Source organism: Oncorhynchus mykiss, chromosome 21 (assembly GCF_013265735.2).
Source record: "Oncorhynchus mykiss isolate Arlee chromosome 21, USDA_OmykA_1.1, whole genome shotgun sequence".
Taxonomy (NCBI): Eukaryota; Metazoa; Chordata; class Actinopteri; order Salmoniformes; family Salmonidae; genus Oncorhynchus; species Oncorhynchus mykiss.
In genome coordinates, this window is record NC_048585.1 from 17,258,667 (window position 1) to 17,277,987 (window position 19,321).

General features: G+C 43.8%; 1 protein-coding gene across 1 annotated transcript in view; it reads left to right on the forward strand.

Annotated features, from left to right (window-relative positions):
- Positions 1-13,338: 13,338 nt before the first annotated feature.
- LOC110501011 (hepatocyte growth factor) overlaps positions 13,339-19,321 on the forward strand; it is a 47,987-nt gene continuing 42,004 nt past the window's right edge. Inside the window, exons 1-3 of the mRNA XM_036957134.1 lie at positions 13,339-13,558; positions 18,293-18,446; positions 18,727-18,839. Of these exons, the coding sequence (XP_036813029.1) occupies positions 13,495-13,558; positions 18,293-18,446; positions 18,727-18,839 (331 nt within the window). The 5' untranslated portion in view covers positions 13,339-13,494. The remainder of the gene's footprint in view (positions 13,559-18,292; positions 18,447-18,726; positions 18,840-19,321) is intronic.

Consider the following 19,321-nt stretch of genomic DNA (forward strand, 5'->3'; position numbering starts at 1 on the left):
CTCCCCTGCTTTAGGTCACTTAGTGCTCTGACTCATACGCACAGTCCCAATGCCAGACCCCCCCCCCCCCCCCTGCCTGGACCCCTCACACAAACATAAACCCCACAGACTCACACACACAGACTCACACACAAAGACTCACACACAAAGACTTACAGACATAGACTCACACACATGAGGGGAGGGAAACAAACACACGCAAGTCTGCCTCCCTCACAGCAGCTCTCCCCAGGTTGGCTAGTTTTGAAACGTGACTGTTTGCACATCAGGTGTTAATGTGTTTGTTTGGTTAGCAGGAGGTGTACAGACATGCGTGTGGAGAGAGTTGCATTTTTTTTGTGTATGTCTTTTGAGGGTGGGTGGCTGAGGGTGGGCGGAGTTAAGGAATAGAGGAAAGGTGTGTAGGCGTGTATTTCTGGGTGTGTGTTTTCACATCTGTCCGGGTGTGTGTGTCAGTCCAGGAGTGTGTGTCTGGGCCAGGAGTGTTGCAGGGAGGTCAAACCCTGGTCCAGGTAATTTGCCACAGATGAAACCCTACGCCATTCCAGGGGACCCACACAAACAAACGTTTCAAAGCTGCAGGAAATCTATTAGCACCTGGTGGGACTCTCTCCTCCCTGTCCCCCTCCCCAATCTCCCCTCCCCAATCTCACCTCTCCATGCCCCAACCCAGTTAATAAAGCCACACAAGACCACAGCAGTCCCGCTGTGCCACTAAAAGGGCCTTGCGCCAAGGGCAGGCGTGGATGTGGGTCTATGGTGGCAGGGGGGGAATGGGAGGCTAATTTATTTAGGCTTGTCCCCCTACACACGTGGAGCCAGTTAGCAGTGAATGAGGTGCCAGACAACCTTGCAGCTGCGGCCACACCAACTAAGAGCTGTTTTATCCCAGTGATGGTCTCCCAGCTTAGCCTTGCATTGTTGATAGACGTTGCCCATAACTACTGGTCCATGGTCAGATTTTTGTGTTCAATATAGGTGTTAGGGTTTGGGTGATCTTAAACTAGATCTATGATTAGAGGTAAAGTATTGGATCTTCATCCAGACTTTCTGCTGCCCCAAGAGAAAAGGATGCTCACCCTCGTTTAGTCAGCCAGCATGTGTTCAACACCCTGGGTTTTACAACTCAAGTGACCACCAGCTACAAATGTGTCTGTCTCATGCTTTGACAACTTCCAGATAAACCAAAACAGTGACGCGTGTGAATAACCACGGCAGTTTACTTTAGCTTACCTCAGCTTCAGCGTGCTAAAACAATTAGCCTTTAGCCTTGACGTAGGCACAACGCAGACTGTCTATATCTTTCCATCCTCTGTTGTTCATCCTTCTAACTACATTACCTAAGTCAACTGGATTTGGAGCGGGCGGTCGCCTGCCTGCGTCCAGTTTTTAAGTTAATTGGATTTATGTGCAGGAATGTTTTCCGAAGCCACACTTGTGAAATACCTCCACATCTGCTCCCCATTAGCTAGTTGACGAAACACACCACCATATGGAGAGGAGAGCCCCTAAAACACCTTGATTCACTGGGTTAAGACTCTGAGATTGTGGTTTTATTATGGAGAGGTTAGGGGAAAGACTTGGTTTCTGCTCAGTGAGCAAAGCTTTATCGCTTTCTGTCTGTACGCTCTCCTCCTGTCTGTCTCGTGCTCTCTAGCTGTGCCATATGAACAGTGGTCCCTCCTTCTAAAACTCTCCATCTCCCTGTCACTCTTCATCTGTGTGTCCCATTGGTTTCAACTCAGTGAGCACAAAGCTTTATCGCTATCTATCTCCCTCTCAATTCAATTCAAGGCATTGGAAACATATGTTAACATCAGAAACAACAGTGAAATAGACAATACAAATGAACAGTAAACATTACACTCACAGAAGTTCCAAAAGAATAAAGACATTCAAATGTCATTATGTCTATATACAGTGTGGTAACGATGTGCAAATAGTTCAAGAACAAAAGGGGAAATAAGTACACATAAATATGGGTTGTATTTATAATGGTGTTTGTTCTTCACTGGTTGACCTTTTCTTGTGGCAACAGTTCACAAATAATGCTGCTGTGATGACACACTGTGGTATTTCACCCAGTAGATATGGGAGTTTTTCAAAATGAGGTTTCTTTTCAAATTATTTGTGGATATGTGTAATCTGGGGGAAACAGGTGGCTCTAATATGATCATACATTTGACAGGAGGTTAGGGAGTGCAGCTCAGTTTCCACCTCATTTTGTGGGCAGTGTGCACATAGCCTGTCTTCTCTTGAGAGCCAGGTCTGCCTTCTCAATAGCAAGGCTATGCTCACTGAGTCTGGACATAGTCAAAGTTTTCCTTAAATGTGGGTCAGTCACAGTGGTCAGGTATTCTGACATTGTGTACTCTCTGGTTAGGGCCAAATAGAATTCTAGTTGGCTCTGTTTCTTTGTCATTCTTTCCAATGTGTCTTTTTGTTTTCTCATGATTTGGTTGGGTCTAATTGTGTTGCTGTCCCAGGACCAGCTTGGACTATAATTCTGCTCTGCATGCATTATTTGGTGTTTTACGTTGTACACTGGGGATATTTTTGCAGAATTATGCATGCAGAGTCTCAATTTGTTGTTTGTCCCATTTTGTGAATTAGTGGTTGGTGAGCGGACCCCAGACCCTACAACCATAAAGGGCAATGGGTTCTATAACTGATTCAAGTATTTTTAGCCAGATCCTAATTTGTATGTCAAATTGTATGTTCCTTTTGATTGCATAGAAGGCCCTTCTTGCCTTGTCTGTCAGCTCGTTCACAACTTCGTGGAAGTTACCAGTGACGCTGATGTTTAGGCCGAGGCATGTATCGTTTTTTTGTGTGCTCTAGGGCAATGGTGTCTAGATGGAATTTGTATTTGTGGTCCTGGCAACTGGACCTTTTTTGGAACACCATTATTTTTGTCTTACTGAGATTTACTGTCAGGGCCCAGGTCTGCCAGAATCTGTGCAGATGATCTAGATGCTGCTGTAGGCCCTCCTTGGTTGGTGACAGAAGCACCAGATCATCAGCAAACAGTAGACATTTGACTTCAGATTCTCGTAGGGTGCTGCAGACTGTTCTAGTGCCCTCGCCTATTTGTTGATATATCTGTTAAAGGGGCTTAAGCTGCATCCTCTCTCTCACTCTCTCTTCCTCACTGTTCTCCCATTTTTGCTCTCTAACACATTCTCATTATTCCTTTTGCCCTTTTGCTGTTTCCCTACATTCCTGTACCTCTCTCTGGAATGTGTTCTTTCTCCTCACCCCTTCCTGCTTTTCCACCTGTCACTATTTTCCTCAAAGTCAATACTACTTTCTATTTTAAGTCAATACTACTTTCTATTTTAAGTCAACACTACTTTCTATGTTAAGTCAATACTACTTTCTATTTTAAGTCAACACTACTTTCTATGTTAAGTCAACACTACTTTCTGTTTAACCTTTGATATCCTCACTGCTAAAGCTGTTTATGTTGTCCAGTTACTTTCCATGCTTCACTGGACCCAGAGAGGGAAAACTAACATGTGGGTCCTCCAACCCCCGTGACCTCTCATCTGTAACTGGAGAGGGGAAACAGGACCCACCTAATTGGGGCGAAGCGTTGGGGGTGGAGGGGGTTGTTAGGGGTGGAGGAGGATTGTCATTCTAGCATCAGGGGGTCAGAGGTGGAAAAAAGGAGATCACACAGACCAATTAGCCCCCCTCTGGGGTGTGAGTGGAGGAATGGGGTGAGGGTGGTGAGATGAGGTGAGGGAAGTGGGATTATGTGAGGGGAGGGGAGTGGGATAGGGTGAGGGTAAATGAGGTGTAAAGGGGTGGGACGGGTATGGCAATATTACCCAGGTGGCCTAGAGGCGGGGTGGTGTGTGTGTGTGTGTGTGTGTGTGTGTGTGTGTGTGTGTGTGTGTGTGTGTGTGTGTGTGTGTGTGTGTGTGTGTGTGTGTGTGTGTGTGTGTGTGTGTGTGTGTGTGTGTGCGCCCATGCGTGTGCTCATGTGTGTATTTCCAAACATATTTATGTACAGTAGGCGCATACATGTTCACATACAACATATATACTGTATATGACTGTGTGTGAATAAATGCATAAGCATGTACAGTACCAGTCAAAAGTTTGGACACACCTACTCATTCCAGGGTTTTTCTTTATTTTTACTATTTTATACATTGTAGAATAATAGTGAAGACATCAAAACTATGAAATAACACATATGGAATCATGTAGTAACCAAAAAGTGTTAAACAAATCAAACTATTTTAGATTTGAGATTCTTCCAATAGCCACCCTTTACCTTGACGACAGCTTTGCTCAGCCCGGCTCCTCGTTCAGCCCGGCTCCTCGTTCAGCCCGGCTCTAATTGTCTCTAATTGGGGATCATACTTAAGGTGTCATTTGTTCCCACCTGCTTTGTGGGATATTGTTTGTTAGTGCATTGTGCTCTGCGGTTTCACGTTTTTATTCTTTGTTGTTTTGTGTAGTTTCACTTAAATAAATATGTGGAACTCTAATCATGCTGTGCCTTGTCCGTCCTTGTAAACAATCGTGACAGCACACTTGGCATTCTCTCAACCAGCTTCATGAGGTAGTCACCTGGAATACATTTCAATTATCAGGTGTGCCTTAAAAGTTAATTTGTGGAATTTCTTTCCTCCTTAATGCATTTCAGCCAATCAGTTGTGTTGTGACAAGGTAGGGGTGGTATACAGAAGATATCCCTATTTGGTAAAAGACTAAGTCCATATTATGGCAAGAACAGCTCAAATAAGCAAAGAGAAATGACAGTCCTTCATTACTTTAAGACATGAAGTTCAGTCAATCTGGAAAATGTCAAGAGCTTTGAAAGTTTTTGAGATTGCACTTGAAGAAACAATCTAAATCTATGATGAAACTGGGTTTCAAAAGGACCGCCACAGGACCGGAAGACCCAGGGTTAACTTTGCTGCAGAGCATAAGTTCATTAGAGTTAACTGCACCTCAGATTACAGCCCAAATAAATGTTTCACAGAGTTCAAGTAACAGACACATCTCAACAACTGTTCAGAGGAGACTGTGTGGATCAGGCCTTCATGGTCAAATTGCTGCAAAGAAACCACTACTAAAGGACACCAATAAGAAGAAGAGACTTGATTGGGCCAATAAACATGAGCAATGGACATTAGACCGGTGGAAATCTGTCCTTTGGTCTAATGAGTCCAAATATGAGATGTTTGGTTACAACCGCTGTGAGACACAGAGTAGGTGAACAAATGATCTCTGCATGTGTGGATCCCACCATGAAGCATGGAGGAGATTTAATGGTGTGAGGGTGCTTTGCTGGTGACACTCAGTGATTTATTTAGAATTCAAGGCCCACTTAACCATCATGGAGATACGCCATCCCATCTGGTTTGCGCTTAGTGGGACAATCATTTGTTTTTCAAGAGGACAATGACCCAAAACACACCTCCAGGCTGTGTAAGGGCTATGTGACCAAGAAGGAGAACGATGGTACTGCATAAGATAACCTGGCCTCCACAATCACCCGACCTCAACCTAATTGAGATGGTTTGGGATGAGTTGGACTGCAGAGTGAAGGGAAAAAAGCCAACAAGAGCTCAGCATATGGGAAACTCCTTCAAGACTGTTGTAAAAGTATTCCTCATGAAGCTGGTTGAGAGAATGCCAAGCTGTCATAAAGACAAAGGGTGGCTACTTTGAAGAATCTAAAATATAAAATATATTTTTATTTATTTAACACGTTTTTGGTTACTACATGATTCCAGAAATGTTATTTCATAGTTTTGATGTCTTCACTATTATTCTACAATGTATAAAATAGTAAAAATAAAGAAAAACCCTGGAATGAGTAGCTGTGTCCAGACTTTTGACTGGTAGTGTATGTGGTCATTTCAGGGGAGAATGACTGCTCCCTAGTATTGAAGCCACAGATGTTCAAGACAGAAAACAGGATCCCCATTATAATGACTGGAAAAATTGCATACTTTTTACCAATCATTTATTCTAATACACCAGATATATGTCCTTGAAGCGACTATTAAAAAATCAGACAAAGAAGTTATCAGGATAATTTACTGTATTTGCTAATGGTAGCCTGCAGTACCCCGGCCGGCCTTCAACTTGAGTTACACAATGAGAGGGGACAGCACTGAGCTTGCCTGCAACATCACTTCCTGGAGTAGCTCAAATTGATCATGTTGTCTCTATGAGACGCCCTCTTAACCAACTCCATTTGGCTTCAATGTTCTATTGAGTCATCACATAGGAATGAATGGGGTCACGTGATCAATGACTTTGTCTGGCTGGTGCTGACAAGGTCTGTCCTTGTGGAGTCCAAGGTCCACCCTCCTTTTATCCTCCTGGTGAGGAACACCACCCATCCCTCCGGCTCTCTCCCTTCCTCCTCTCCTCACCTCTCCTGTCCACACCTCTCTGCTTAGCTCAGCACTCCTGTCCACTGGGCACTGTGTGTGTTGGTGCATGTCAGAGAGTGAGGGGGAGATGAATAGAGAGAGAAAGGGAGTGAAAGAGATAGCAGCAGGAAGGATATAGACAGTGTCGCCAGAAAGAGAAAGGAAGGAGGTGGAAAGGGAAGATGGGGCCGAGAGAGAGAGAGAAAGGGGAAATATGTGGAGAGAATCGGAGCGAGAGGTGAGTAGATGTGGGTAGAATGAGAGAAATATTGACGGAAGTTGTTTTCCGGCCAGACAACCCACTGGGCACAGACATCAGTTTAACGTCTAGGTGAAAACATTGTTATAATTATTTTTGGAACTCAGCCATGGTCTCAACTTAGTATTGAGGGTAAGAATAGTAGAATAGACTAGATGCAATTTGCATCCACAGTGTTTATCCTATGTCAGTCACCCACAGTCACTCAATTAGCAATGTCAGCTAACAATTTTTTGATTGGTTGTTAGCTGGCTAGACTATGTATACTTGTAGTAATCATGTCTGAATACCGATTGGGCATGCAGGGCATGTGCCCAGGGCCCTGACCTCCAGGGGGGCCCATTGATTTTGTTAGTCTTTCTCACTCAGATATCATAATTTCATGGCATACATTACTACAGAATGTGTAGAATGGCATGAAATGATCTGTAAAACTGCAACAACAAAAAATATTTCTGCCTCATAAAAATGCAGTTTTCTCTCCGCTCTATGGCAAAATGTGTAGAACTGCAGAAAACTTGCTTTAAAGGTTCAATGAAGACATTTTTTTCTTATCTTAATATCAAATCATTTCTGGGTAACAGAATGTTTTCCATTCAAATGGTCAAAAAGAAACAAAAATTGCCCCTTGGCAAAATGTGTAGAATTGCAGAAAATTCACTTTAAAACATACATTTTTCTCTCCACCATCAAGAGGGGGCCACTAAAATGTTTTTCTGTGAGGTGGGGGGCTCAAACAAATCTCTCTTAGGGCCCCCAAAAGGCTACAGTCTGCCCTGTCTCCATGTCTCATTTGACAGGTCCACTCATTATGTTGTATTGCATTTTAATGTTTTGAGCTTTTAGCCTCCCTCTCCGGGCCTAGAACACACGGACACTGTCACTGACTATGTCCTGATGAGGAGAGAGTGAGCCTAGGCAGTGGTAGGTGGGCCTATAGCAGGGAGAGCTTTGGCTCTGGGGCTGAGAGAGTTAGCTATGGGAGGGGAGTGAAGGACTGACTGATGGGGTTTTAATGGGGTGGTATATAACAGAACCCGATCTCGCGAGCTGAAAGGATATCACACACATGGTCCCGGTCTAGCTCTTCCCGCCAAATGAACCGTAGTGTATCATAGCCAGGAGGCCGCATCTAACCGTGAGGTCATCCCAATTTAGGGAAATGGAGTGGGGAATGATGCTTTGTTTTCAGATGTTGATGTGATTCCGAAACCTGGCCCCATTCCAATTTATGTGGAGTAGGTAGCCTGCAGAAGTGGATACTGGAACATACAATTAGAGGTCGACCGACTAATCGGAATGACCGATTAATTAGGGAAGATTTCAAGTTTTCATAACAATCGGTAATCTGTATTTTTGGACACAGATTGTGTCCGATTTCTTTTTTTAAATTTATTTATTTATTTAATATATATATTTTATTTTATTTTACATCGTTATTTAACTAGGCAAGTCAATTAAGAACACATTCTTATTTTCAATGACGGCCTAGGAATGGTGGGTTAACTGCCTTGTTCAGGGGCAGAACGACAGATTTTTACCTTGCCTGCTCTGGGATTTGTTTTTGTAACTAGTCCAGCACTCTAACCACCTGCCTTACATTGCACTCCACGAGGAGACTGCGTGGCAGGTTGACTACCTGTTACGCGAGGGCAGCAAGAAGCCAAGGTAAGTTGCTAGCTAGCATTAAACTTATCTTATCAAAAACAATCAATCTTAACATAATCACTAGTTAACTACATATGATATTACTAGCTTATCTAGTGTGTCCTGCGTTGCATATAATCAATGCGGTGCCTGTTAATTTCTCATCGAATCACAGCCTACTTTCCCAAACGGGTGATGATTTAACAAGCGCATTCGCGAAAAAAGCACTGTCGTTGCACCAATGTGTACCCAACCATAATCATCAATGCCTTTCTTTAAAATCAATACACAAGTATATATTTTTAAACCTGCATATTTAGTTAATATTGCCTGCTAACATGAATTTCTTTTAACTAGGGAAATTGTGTCACTTCTCTTTCTTTCCGTTCAAGCAGCAGTTTGGGCCGCCTAGCTCGTTGCGAACTGTGTGAAGTCCATTTATTCCTAACAAAGACCATAATTAATTTGCCAGAATTGTACAACATTATGTCATAACATTGAAGGTTGTACAATGTAACAGCAATATTTAGACTTAGGGATGCCACCCGTTAGATAAAATACGGAACGGTTCTGTATTTCACTGAAAAAATAAACATCTTATTTTCGAAATGATAGTTTCCGGATGTGACCACATTAATGACCAAAGGCTCGTATTTCAGTGTGTTATTATGTTATAATTAAGTCTATGATTTGATATTTGATAGAGCAATCTGACTGAGCGATGGTAGGCAACAGCAAGCTTGTAAGCATTCATTCAAACAGCACTTTCGTGCGTTTGCCAGCAGCTCTTTGCTATGCTTCAAGCCTATCAACTCCCGAGATTAGGCTTGTGTAACCGATGTGAAATGGCTAGCTAGTTAGCGGGGTGCGCGCTAATAGCGTTTCAATCGGTGACGTCACTCGCTCTGAGACCTTGAAGTAGTTGTTCCCCTTGCTCTGCAAGGGCCGCAGCTTTTTTGGAGCGATGGGTAACGATGCTTCAAGGGTGGCTGTTGTCGATGTGTTCCTGGTTCGAGCCCAGGTAGGGGCGAGGAGAGGGACGGAAGCTATACTGTTACACTGGCAATACACTGGCCTATAAGAACATCCAATAGTCAATGGTATATGAAATACAAATGGTATTGAGAGAAATAGTGCTATAATTCCTATAATAACTACAACCTAAAACGTCTTACCTCGAAATATTGAAGACTCATGTTAAAAGGAACCAGCAGCTTTCATATGTCCTCATGTTCTGAGAAAGGAACTTAAATGTTAGCTTTTTTAAATGGCACATATTGCACTTTTACTTTCTTCTCCAACACTTTGTTTTTGCATTATTTAAACCAAATTGAATTTTTTTATTGATGAACTATATTAAGTTAAAATAAGTGTTAATTCAGTATTGTTGTAATTGTCATTATTACAAATAAATTTAAAAAATCAGCCGATTAATCAGTATCAACTTTTTGGTCCTCCAATAATCGGTATCGGTATCGGCGTTGAAAAATCATAATCGGTCGACCTCTACACACTATAGTAATGATAGACCTAAAGTGTTTCAAATGTGTTTTGGGAAAATGTTGCTCTGACAGCAGGCTGAGTGAAAGAAGAGTTTGCAAGCTCACCTGCCTCCACCCATAATGAGATGTCAAAACAAACTTGAGGCAAAGTGTATGAAATCATTGGAGACAAGGCTGCCAGTGCTTCACATGTACCAACCTACAGCAATTTGCTCCCTGGCATGTTTTCAGAGCATTTCAGGAATCTGGATTTCTCCTTTTTCTGACATTGATTGACCTTGCCAGTGTGACATGTGCCCTTAAAGGCACACCTCCACTCCTGGCCTCCCCAGATCCCCCTGGCTAAGGTGCACGCATGCACGCACACACAAACACACACACACATACCTGCTGGCGCTTTTCAGTGCTGCATTAAACAAACGCATACAGTAAGTCTACAGGCCCCAAGAAATGGGACCCCAAAAAAGAATGAACCTGCACATGACTTAATGAGAGCAGACCAGGCTTCTGGCTTTTACCTAAGCCCCTTAATCCTTCTCTCTCTCACTCTCTCCCCACTTCCTTCCATTCTGCTAGCAAACGTGCAATCTATGGAGAATAAAATCGATGACCTAAACTCAAGATTAATCTGCCAATGGGACATTCAAAACTGTAATATTGTCACAACTTCCGCAGAAGTTGTTCCCTCTCCTTGTTCGCGCGGCATTCGGCGGTCGATGTCACCGGTCTTCTAGCCATCGCTGCTCCATCTTTCATTTTTCCATTTGTTTTGTCTTGTTTTCCACACACCTGGTTTACATCTCATGATTACTATGTGTATTTAGCCCTCTGTTCCCTCCATGTCTGTGTGGGGTATTGTTTATTGTCTAGGTTGGCACGCTTCCGGCTGGGTTGCGCCGGGTTTCATTTGTACCTGTGATTTGTGACAGCCGGTACTTTGTACTTGGTTGTTGTACTTTGTGCTGCCTCACTTGTTCTTTGGGTATTTGTTTTTGTGACACGGTTGAGTTCTGTTCTTTCAATTGCCTCAATAAAGTACCTCTTTGTTCACTCATTCTCTGCTCTCCTGTGCCTGACTTCCATGCACCAGCTACACCCACCGTATGACAAATATCTTATGCTTCACGGCATTGTGGCTGAACCACGACACTATCAACATACAGCTGGCTGGTTATACGCTGTACCGGATAGAACAGCGGTGTCTGGTAAGACAAGGGGCGGCGGACTATGTATTTTTGTAAATAACAGCTGGTGCACTATATCTAAGGAAGTCTCAAGCTATTGCTCGCCTGAGGTAGACGCTTTCGCTGACAACTGGCAAGTGTCTTCACTGACATTTTCAACCTCTCCCCTCCCCTCCCATGTAATACCAACATGTTTTAAGCAGACCACCATAGTGCCTGTGCCCAAGAACACTAAGGTAACCTGCCTAAATGACTACCGACCCGTAGCACTCACGTTTGTAGCCATGAAGTGCTTTGAAAGGCTGGTCATGGCTCACATCAACACAATCATCCCAGAAACTCTAGACCCACTCCAGAAACCCTAGACCCACTCCAATGATGCAATCTCTATTGCACTCGACACTGCCCTTTCCCACCTGGACAAAAGGAACACCTATGTGAGAATGCTATTCATTGACTACAACTCAGCGTTCAACACCATAGAGCCCTCAAAGCTCATCAATAAGCTAAGGACCCTGGGACTAAACATCTCCCTCTGCAACTGGATCCTGGACTTCCTGACGGGCCGCCCCCAGGTGGTGAGGGTAGGTAACAACACATTCACCACGCTGATCCTCAACACAGGGGCCCCTCAGGGATGTGTGCTCAGTCTCCCCCTGTACTCCCGGTTCACTCATGACTGCACGGTCAGGCATGACTCCAACACCATCAATAAGTTTGGGCGGCAGGTAGCCTAGTGGTTAGAGCGTTGGGCTGGTAACCAAAAAGTTGTTAGATCGAATCCCCGGTAAAAATCTATCGTTCTACCCCTGAACAAGGCAGTTAACCCACTGTTCCTAGGCCATTATTGTAAATAAGAATGTGTTCTTATGTGACACATATTAATGCCAAAATAACATGCAAAACAGGCTAAACTGGCGGGACTAAACAGGTGCCCTGCCCTGAATGAAGGGTTGCCAGTACCTCTCTCCTTCTCTCTCTAGAGCTCTTTCTCTCTCTTTCTCTCTTTCTTACGGGCTGCCCATTAATGGTCGAAGTATGGATAAAAGAAGGCGCCCCCTCCACGGGTTTGTTTTGTGCCCAAAACTCAGGAACACTTACTGGTTAAACAAAATGTCCGACTGGCTGGTACCTAAAAATGGGAAGGTTTCCAGCTGTGTTTGCCCCCCTCCCACTCGCTCGCCACACCAAGAGCAAAACGCCTTACTGTAAGACTGTAGATCCTGTCACTGTCACCCAAAACCGCTCCCGATGGGATGCCGCCATGAAACCCGAAAGGCAGCCTGAAGCTACTGTCTATGATGTGGGTCTGGGACCGAAATAACTGGCATGGCATTTTATTACTGTCCCAGAAATCTGATGGCAAGCCATTGCTTTGGGGGCAGCGTTCCAAGTTAAAGGTGGCCTGCCTCCAACATTCCTGCGTTCTCAACTTCTCAGTTCTTACTATGTTCAGTTTTTTTCATATTTTGGAGCTATTCTGCTGATTATTTTAGTACATGCTGCGATTTAGAATGTAAGCAAATAAACTAAATGATTATTTTCCCCCACTCATATTTTGTCTAAAATATTGCTTTAGTTTGGACATATATATTTGTCTCGTGGCATCTGTGGCATTTGCTGCAATATTCTCCAGTAGGCCTATATTTTGTTTCTCTCGTTTTTGAATTATCACTCATCTATACCATTCATGAGCCTACCCTATGAGCAGACTTTAAAAACGTTGAAAAGAGGTTACGTCGTTAAAATACATATTTCAACCAATTTTGCTCACTGGGTACATTCATTTAACACAACCTATAGCCAACTACTTTATGGAACTTGCATTCCACAAATTCTCAATTTCATTTTGGGGAAGATAACTGAATCCATGTGTTCAGGAATTTAAAAAAATGCACTGTCTTTGTTATGGGTCACAGGAGTTACCTAGGCTAATCCCGATGCGTTTTATGTGCAATGCGTTTTTTTTGCGCATTTTGCCAGCATTTAGGTCATTAGGGGGCTTAATCAATGCGCTGCATAAAGTTTCTACATGCATGTGCAAATCATCCCAGTTTCTTCTGCATCTTCAGCCAAAAGTCGGAAAAGTGTGTGTGGGGGGGGCATGCATAAACTTCTACATATTAGCTCTCAGTCTATTACAAGGGAAATTGCATGTATCCGGTTTGGCATCACCCCCAGCTGCTTAAGATAAACAAGTTGACGAACGTACTTTGCGTGAGGCTGTGGAAACTGGCTGAAGAAGGGACGAGAGTGCGGTTAAAGTGCTGGTTAATTGCCGCGCAGCTGGGGGAGGGGAACCGGTTTGATAAAGCGGACTGGGGGGGTTGAACCAGGGACGGCTTCTTTCCAGTAAAGGGGGGCATCGCTGGCTGCACTGTGGGCTCTTCCTGTTAATCCCAGATCGGACCATATAAACAGGTATAACGCGGAGAGGACGTTCAATCAATCCACGCCGCAAACCTTGGATTAGGATAATACACTCTACTCCATCAAAAATGAAGGCAGATATCATCTGGATTTACAAACTTTTCTTGTGTGTTGTGCTCGCTGTGAATTCAGGTAAATCTTACTAGGCAATATGACCTAACGGTAAACTATGTATAGCCTACATAGCCCGTCATTGATATTCGGTTTAGTGGCTGTGCGTATAGGCTATATCATTTTCATAGGCGTGAAAGGGAACGAGTTCTCTAAATATATCACACAGATCCGAAGACTTGTAAGTGAAATGGAATGAAGTGTAGCACTTCCATACACCAATCATTTATAACCTACGTTTAACTGGCCTGCAGACTTTTACTTTTGCGCAGAAATATTGCATATGTCATGAAGACTAAAATGTTTATTTGTATTGGTAGCCTAAACGTAAAACATTATTAAATTAGTGGTTGATACATTGATACGCTGCAACATCTATTAAAATCCACATTGGTGATCAATGGCCTTCAATTATTTAGAGGTATTTGATAATGGTTGATATTGTAATTGGAATGTGGCGAGGTGGCCATGTCTTTAGTTTGTCCCTATGTGTGCATTAGCTGGCTGGTGCGGCAGGGAATGTGCTTAGCGCTTTAGCATGTAGGCTAAGGTGAAACGATGATGCTGCTTAGTAGAGAGGATCATTTGTGAAACACTGATTTTTGGTCAAAACTTAACAGATATTCTCAGTTTCAAAGATTTTCTTTTAAAAAGAGGCATATGTTGAATTTAACAGATATTCTCGGTTTCAAATCTTTTTTAAATTAAAAGAGGCCTATATTGATCGTTGCCTATATCAGTGTTAGGCTATATTCATGAATTGGGCCGAGTGGTTCAATTGACTCGTAAGAAAATGTGAGTGATGTCAGTGAGAAATTACTTTATGTTTTCACTGTCATAAATACCTAGTGTATGTAGGCCTAATGCATGCGTTACGCGCGGCCATCTGCGTAAAGGTAACTATAGTACACATCATAGATCCTCTGCGCTGCAGTCATGTTTTTGAAATGCGTCTGCTGGCGATATAACTGCTTTGTCATTAACATTTTTTTATAAGTCAGGTTCATTAATATAATAGGCCCTTTACTGTCCCTGGAACGATAAATGCATAGCTACTGAAATAATTTCGTGCAGTTATCCACGCAACTGATATGTTGATATAATCAAGCTAGATTGAAAACACCTAAATAGACCTCTAACTAACTGCTCAGGGAAAATTACAAATGAACTTAATTTTAATTCCTGAGCTCAGTCAAGGTACATTTAATTGCTCTGGTTAAACCCAGTGGATGTTGTGCGAATGCCCGAATAGTCAGATTGTGAATCCTGCGTGTGCGCGCAGAGGTGAGCTGCGCTATAGCCACATCTGGACGCAGAGCCGAGTTCCATTAACTTCCTCGCAAATGTTCACTTACACAGATTGAATGCGTATGCAAATTAGATAACGAGACGCACCTTTAACCGGTTCCTTTGCTGTTTAAAGAGGAGATGCGTTTTATTGGATACAGGTCCTCTCCACTTTGGAAAAAGGAACGGTACCCGTCTTCCCACATTGACATGTTTAACGTTAATGCCAAGATAGTGGACTAAAACCTAATCCGCTAATACCAAACCGAAGTTTGTCTTTTGGCATCACTACCAAAAAAAACTCGGACTATATCTGACCAACGTTGGTCAATTTAAAAAACGAATACGCCTAAATCTACTATTGCGTCGGTGAGATAACGGAATGTCTCTTTCTCTCTGTCTGAGGGAGAGGAAGAGTCTGAGTGAAGTGTAATTGTGCGGCGTGAGGAGAGATGCATGTTAGAACAACAGGGTGATGAGTCCCAGATCTAGTACTAATGCCGCCCAGGCATTGTGTCCTCCCAGAAACCATTCCGACCACGAAGAGTCTCACAGACATCACAGTGAGCTGCAGAGTACAGACGCAACGAATTGTCTCTGATGTGGGCGCATTAACATGTTTCTTACATTCAAAACTCCTAAGCACTTTTCAATTGAGAATGTTTCACTCTGGTCACAAATGAGGAAGGACAGACTGCACCACTAAAGTAAATGCTCTTTAAATACTTTATTTATGGATTTTCAATAAGGAGAACTCTGAGAGACCATGTGATGACAAGTTTAATATCTTCAGTCCTATAAACTCCTTCACACCAAAAGTATGTCTAGTTGTAACTTCTCACATGTTCAATTGAGGTCCCTGTAGCTTTCTTATATGTAACTTAATATCTGCCAGGAGACACTAACAACCCTTAAAAGTCTAAGCCGTTGGGGAGGTCTACTAAGCTAACATATGGAATTGTTTTAAGATGGTCATACCATGGATCATTTAGCTATTTGATTTACAGTTTTAGGACCCCTGTAGGTATCAACAACCTATATTAAAATATTTAATTTGGCCTTTACTACTATAGCCCATAGAAACATTGAATAACACATTCATAAATGGCAAAACCAACAGTCAAATAATACAAACAATGATGGTTCATTGGTTCTTGACCTATAAACAGCTGACTTCACTGTTTTAACGTTTAATGATGGTGCAGCTCTGGGCTTCATACACATTGATTGAGGGAAGCGGAGTTAGTGTTGTGTGTGTGTGCGTGCGTGCGTGCGTGGGTGTGTGTGTGTGTGTGAGATTGATAGCCGAGATTCTGTGTGTGCATGTCTGTCTGTCTACTCTCTTTCTGTTCACCGTCTGTCAGTCTGTTCCATCGGTCTGTTCACCGTCTCTGTCCTGTCTCAGAGTGCAGGAAGCAGTCGTTACAGGAGTATCATCTCTGTCCTGTCTCAGAGTGCAGGAAGCAGTCGTTGCAGAAGTACAGTCTCTGTCCCGTCTCAGAGTGCAGGAAGCAGTCGTTACAGAAGTACAGTCTCTGTCCTGTCTCAGAGTGCAGGAAGCAGTCATTACAGAAGTATCATCTCTGTCCTGTCTCAGAGTGCAGGACGCAGTCGTTACAGAAGTATCATCTCTGTCCTGTCTCAGAGTGCAGGAAGCAGTCGTTATAGAAGTACCATCTCTGTCCCGTCTCAGAGTGCAGGAAGCAGTCGTTACAGAAGTATCATCTCTGTCCTATCTCAGAGTGCAGGAAGCAGTCGTTACAGAAGTACAGTCTCTGTCCTGTCTCAGAGTGCAGGAAGCAGTCGTTACAGAAGTACCATCTCTGTCCCGTCTCAAACTGCAGGAAGCAGTCGTTACAGAAGTATCATCTCTGTCCTGTCTCAGAGTGCAGGAAGCAGTCGTTACAGAAGTACAGTCTCTGTCCTGTCTCAGAGTGCAGGAAGCAGTCGTTACAGAAGTACCATCTCTGTCCCGTCTCAGAGTGCAGGAAGCAGTCGTTACAGAAGTATCATCTCTGTCCTGTCTCAGAGTGCAGGAAGCAGTCGTTACAGAAGTACCATCTCTGTCCCGTCTCAGAGTGCAGGAAGCAGTCGTTACAGAGTATCATCTCTGTCCTGTCTCAGAGTACAGGAAGCAGTCGTTACAGACGTATCATCTCTGTCCCGTCTCAGAGTGCAGGAAGCAGTCGTTACAGAAGTATCATCTCTGTCCCGTCTCAGAGTGCAGGAAGCAGTCGTTACAGAAGTACCATCTCTGTCCCGTCTCAGAGTGCAGGAAGCAGTCGTTACAGAAGTATCATCTCTGTCCCGTCTCAGAGTGCAGGAAGCAGTCGTTACAGAAGTATCATCTCTGTCCCGTCTCAGAGTGCAGGAAGCAGTCGTTACAGAAGTACCATCTCTGTCCCGTCTCAGAGTGCAGGAAGCAGTCGCTACAGAAGTATCACCTCTGTCCTGTCTCAGAGTGCAGGAAGCAGTCGTTACAGAAGTACCATCTCTGTCCCGTCTCAGAGTGCAGGAAGCAGTCGTTACAGAAGTACAGTCTCTGTCCTGTCTCAGAGTACAGGAAGCAGTCGTTACAGACGTATCATCTCTGTCCTGTCTCAGAGTACAGGAAGCAGTCGTTACAGAAGTATCATCTCTGTCCCGTCTCAGAGTGCAGGAAGCAGTCGTTACAGAAGTATCATCTCTGTCCTGTCTCAGAGTGCAGGAAGCAGTCGTTACAGAAGTATCATCTCTGTCCTGTCTCAGAGTACAGGAAGCAGTCGTTACAGAAGTATCATCTCTGTCCTGTCTCAGAGTACAGGAAGCAGTCATTACAGAAGTATCATCTCTGTCCTGTCGCAGAGTGCAGGAAGCAGTCGTTACAGAAGTATCATCTCTGTCCTGTCTCAGAGTACAGGAAGCAGTCGTTACAGACGTATCATCTCTGTCCTATCTCAGAGTGCAGGAAGCAGTCGTTACAGAAGTATCATCTCTGTCCTGTCTCAGAGTGCAGGAAGCAGTCGTTACAGAAGTACAGTCTCTGTCCTGTCTCAGAGTGCAGGAAGCAGTCGTTACAGAAGTATCATCTCTGTCCTGTCTCAGAGTGCAGGAAGCAGTCGTTACAGAAGTATCATCTCTGTCCTGTCTCAGAGTGCAGGAAGCAATCGTTACAGAAGTATCATCTCTGTCCTGTCTCAGCGTGCAGGAAGCAATCGTTACAGAAGTACCATCTCTGTCCTGTCTCAGTGTGCAGGAAGCAGTCGTTACAGAAGTATCATCTCTGTCCTGTCTCAGAGTGCAGGAAGCAGTCGTTACAGAAGTATCATCTCTGTCCTGTCTCAGAGTGCAGGAAGCAGTCGTTACAGAAGTACAGTCTCTGTCCCGTCTCAGAGTGCAGGAAGCAGTCGTTACAGAAGTATCATCTCTGTCCTGTCTCAGAGTGCAGGAAGCAGTTGTTACAGAAGTATCATCTCTGTCCTGTCTCAGAGTGCAGGAAGCAGTCGTTACAGCAGTACCAGAAGAGTGAGGACACCAGGCTGCTGTGTCCAGATTGCCCCCAGCCCTCCATGGTCAAGAACAGCCGCTCGCTGGAGCACTGTGCTCGCAAGTGCAGCAAGAACAAGAAAACCTTCACCTGCAGGTGCATCTCACACAAACAAAGAAGATGGTCATAGAGACAGATGCATGCAAAATGCACAACTGTTTCACACATGTTTCTCTCTCTTCCTCACTCACTCACTCACTCACTCACTCACTCACTCACTCACTCATTCACTCACTCCCTCCCTCACTGTTTCTCCATCTTTCTCTCTCGCCAGTGACCTACATTTTCCCTCTTTCCCCCTCCTCCCTTCATACAGCTTTCATATTTCTTATCACCCAGTGCTCATCTCTCAACTACTTCCTGTCTGTTCTTACAGGGCATTCTACTTTGACCATCAAAACAGGAAATGCCACTTGCTTCCCTTTGACCGCTTCATGGACAGTGCTCACAGGGAACACAGGGTGAACTTTGACCTTTATGAGAAAAAAGGTAAATATAACTGTTGACTTTAGCTCAAACATGACATTTTAGCCTTACACTGTCGCTTTTCCCCCTCCAAAGCCTCGTAAAATGTTGTCTTGGAAAAAACGCTGGATAACCGTTAATGTTGACTTAGCGAGATCTGCCTCAAACATGGCATTATACACTCTCTCTTTTCTCCGAAACGTTCTGAGATGTCAGTGGAATGTTTATAGACGTTTATAGCAATGCAGATATGTTGTTTGTCTAGAGTGATGGTTCTTGTGGTGTGACGGATCCTTCGAGCTTGACTTTCTAAGGTTTAAGAGCTCTCGATGTCTGTTGACACAACAACTGCCTTCCCGCTCTAGTTATGTAACTCCAGTGGCCAGAGATGTGCACACAAACATGCGGTGAACCAACCAGAGCATAAACAACATGGCCGCTGTTTACAGTTTGGACCCAAGGGATTGTTTAAGCTGTGGAGTCTCGCGCTTGAGAATTGACGAAAC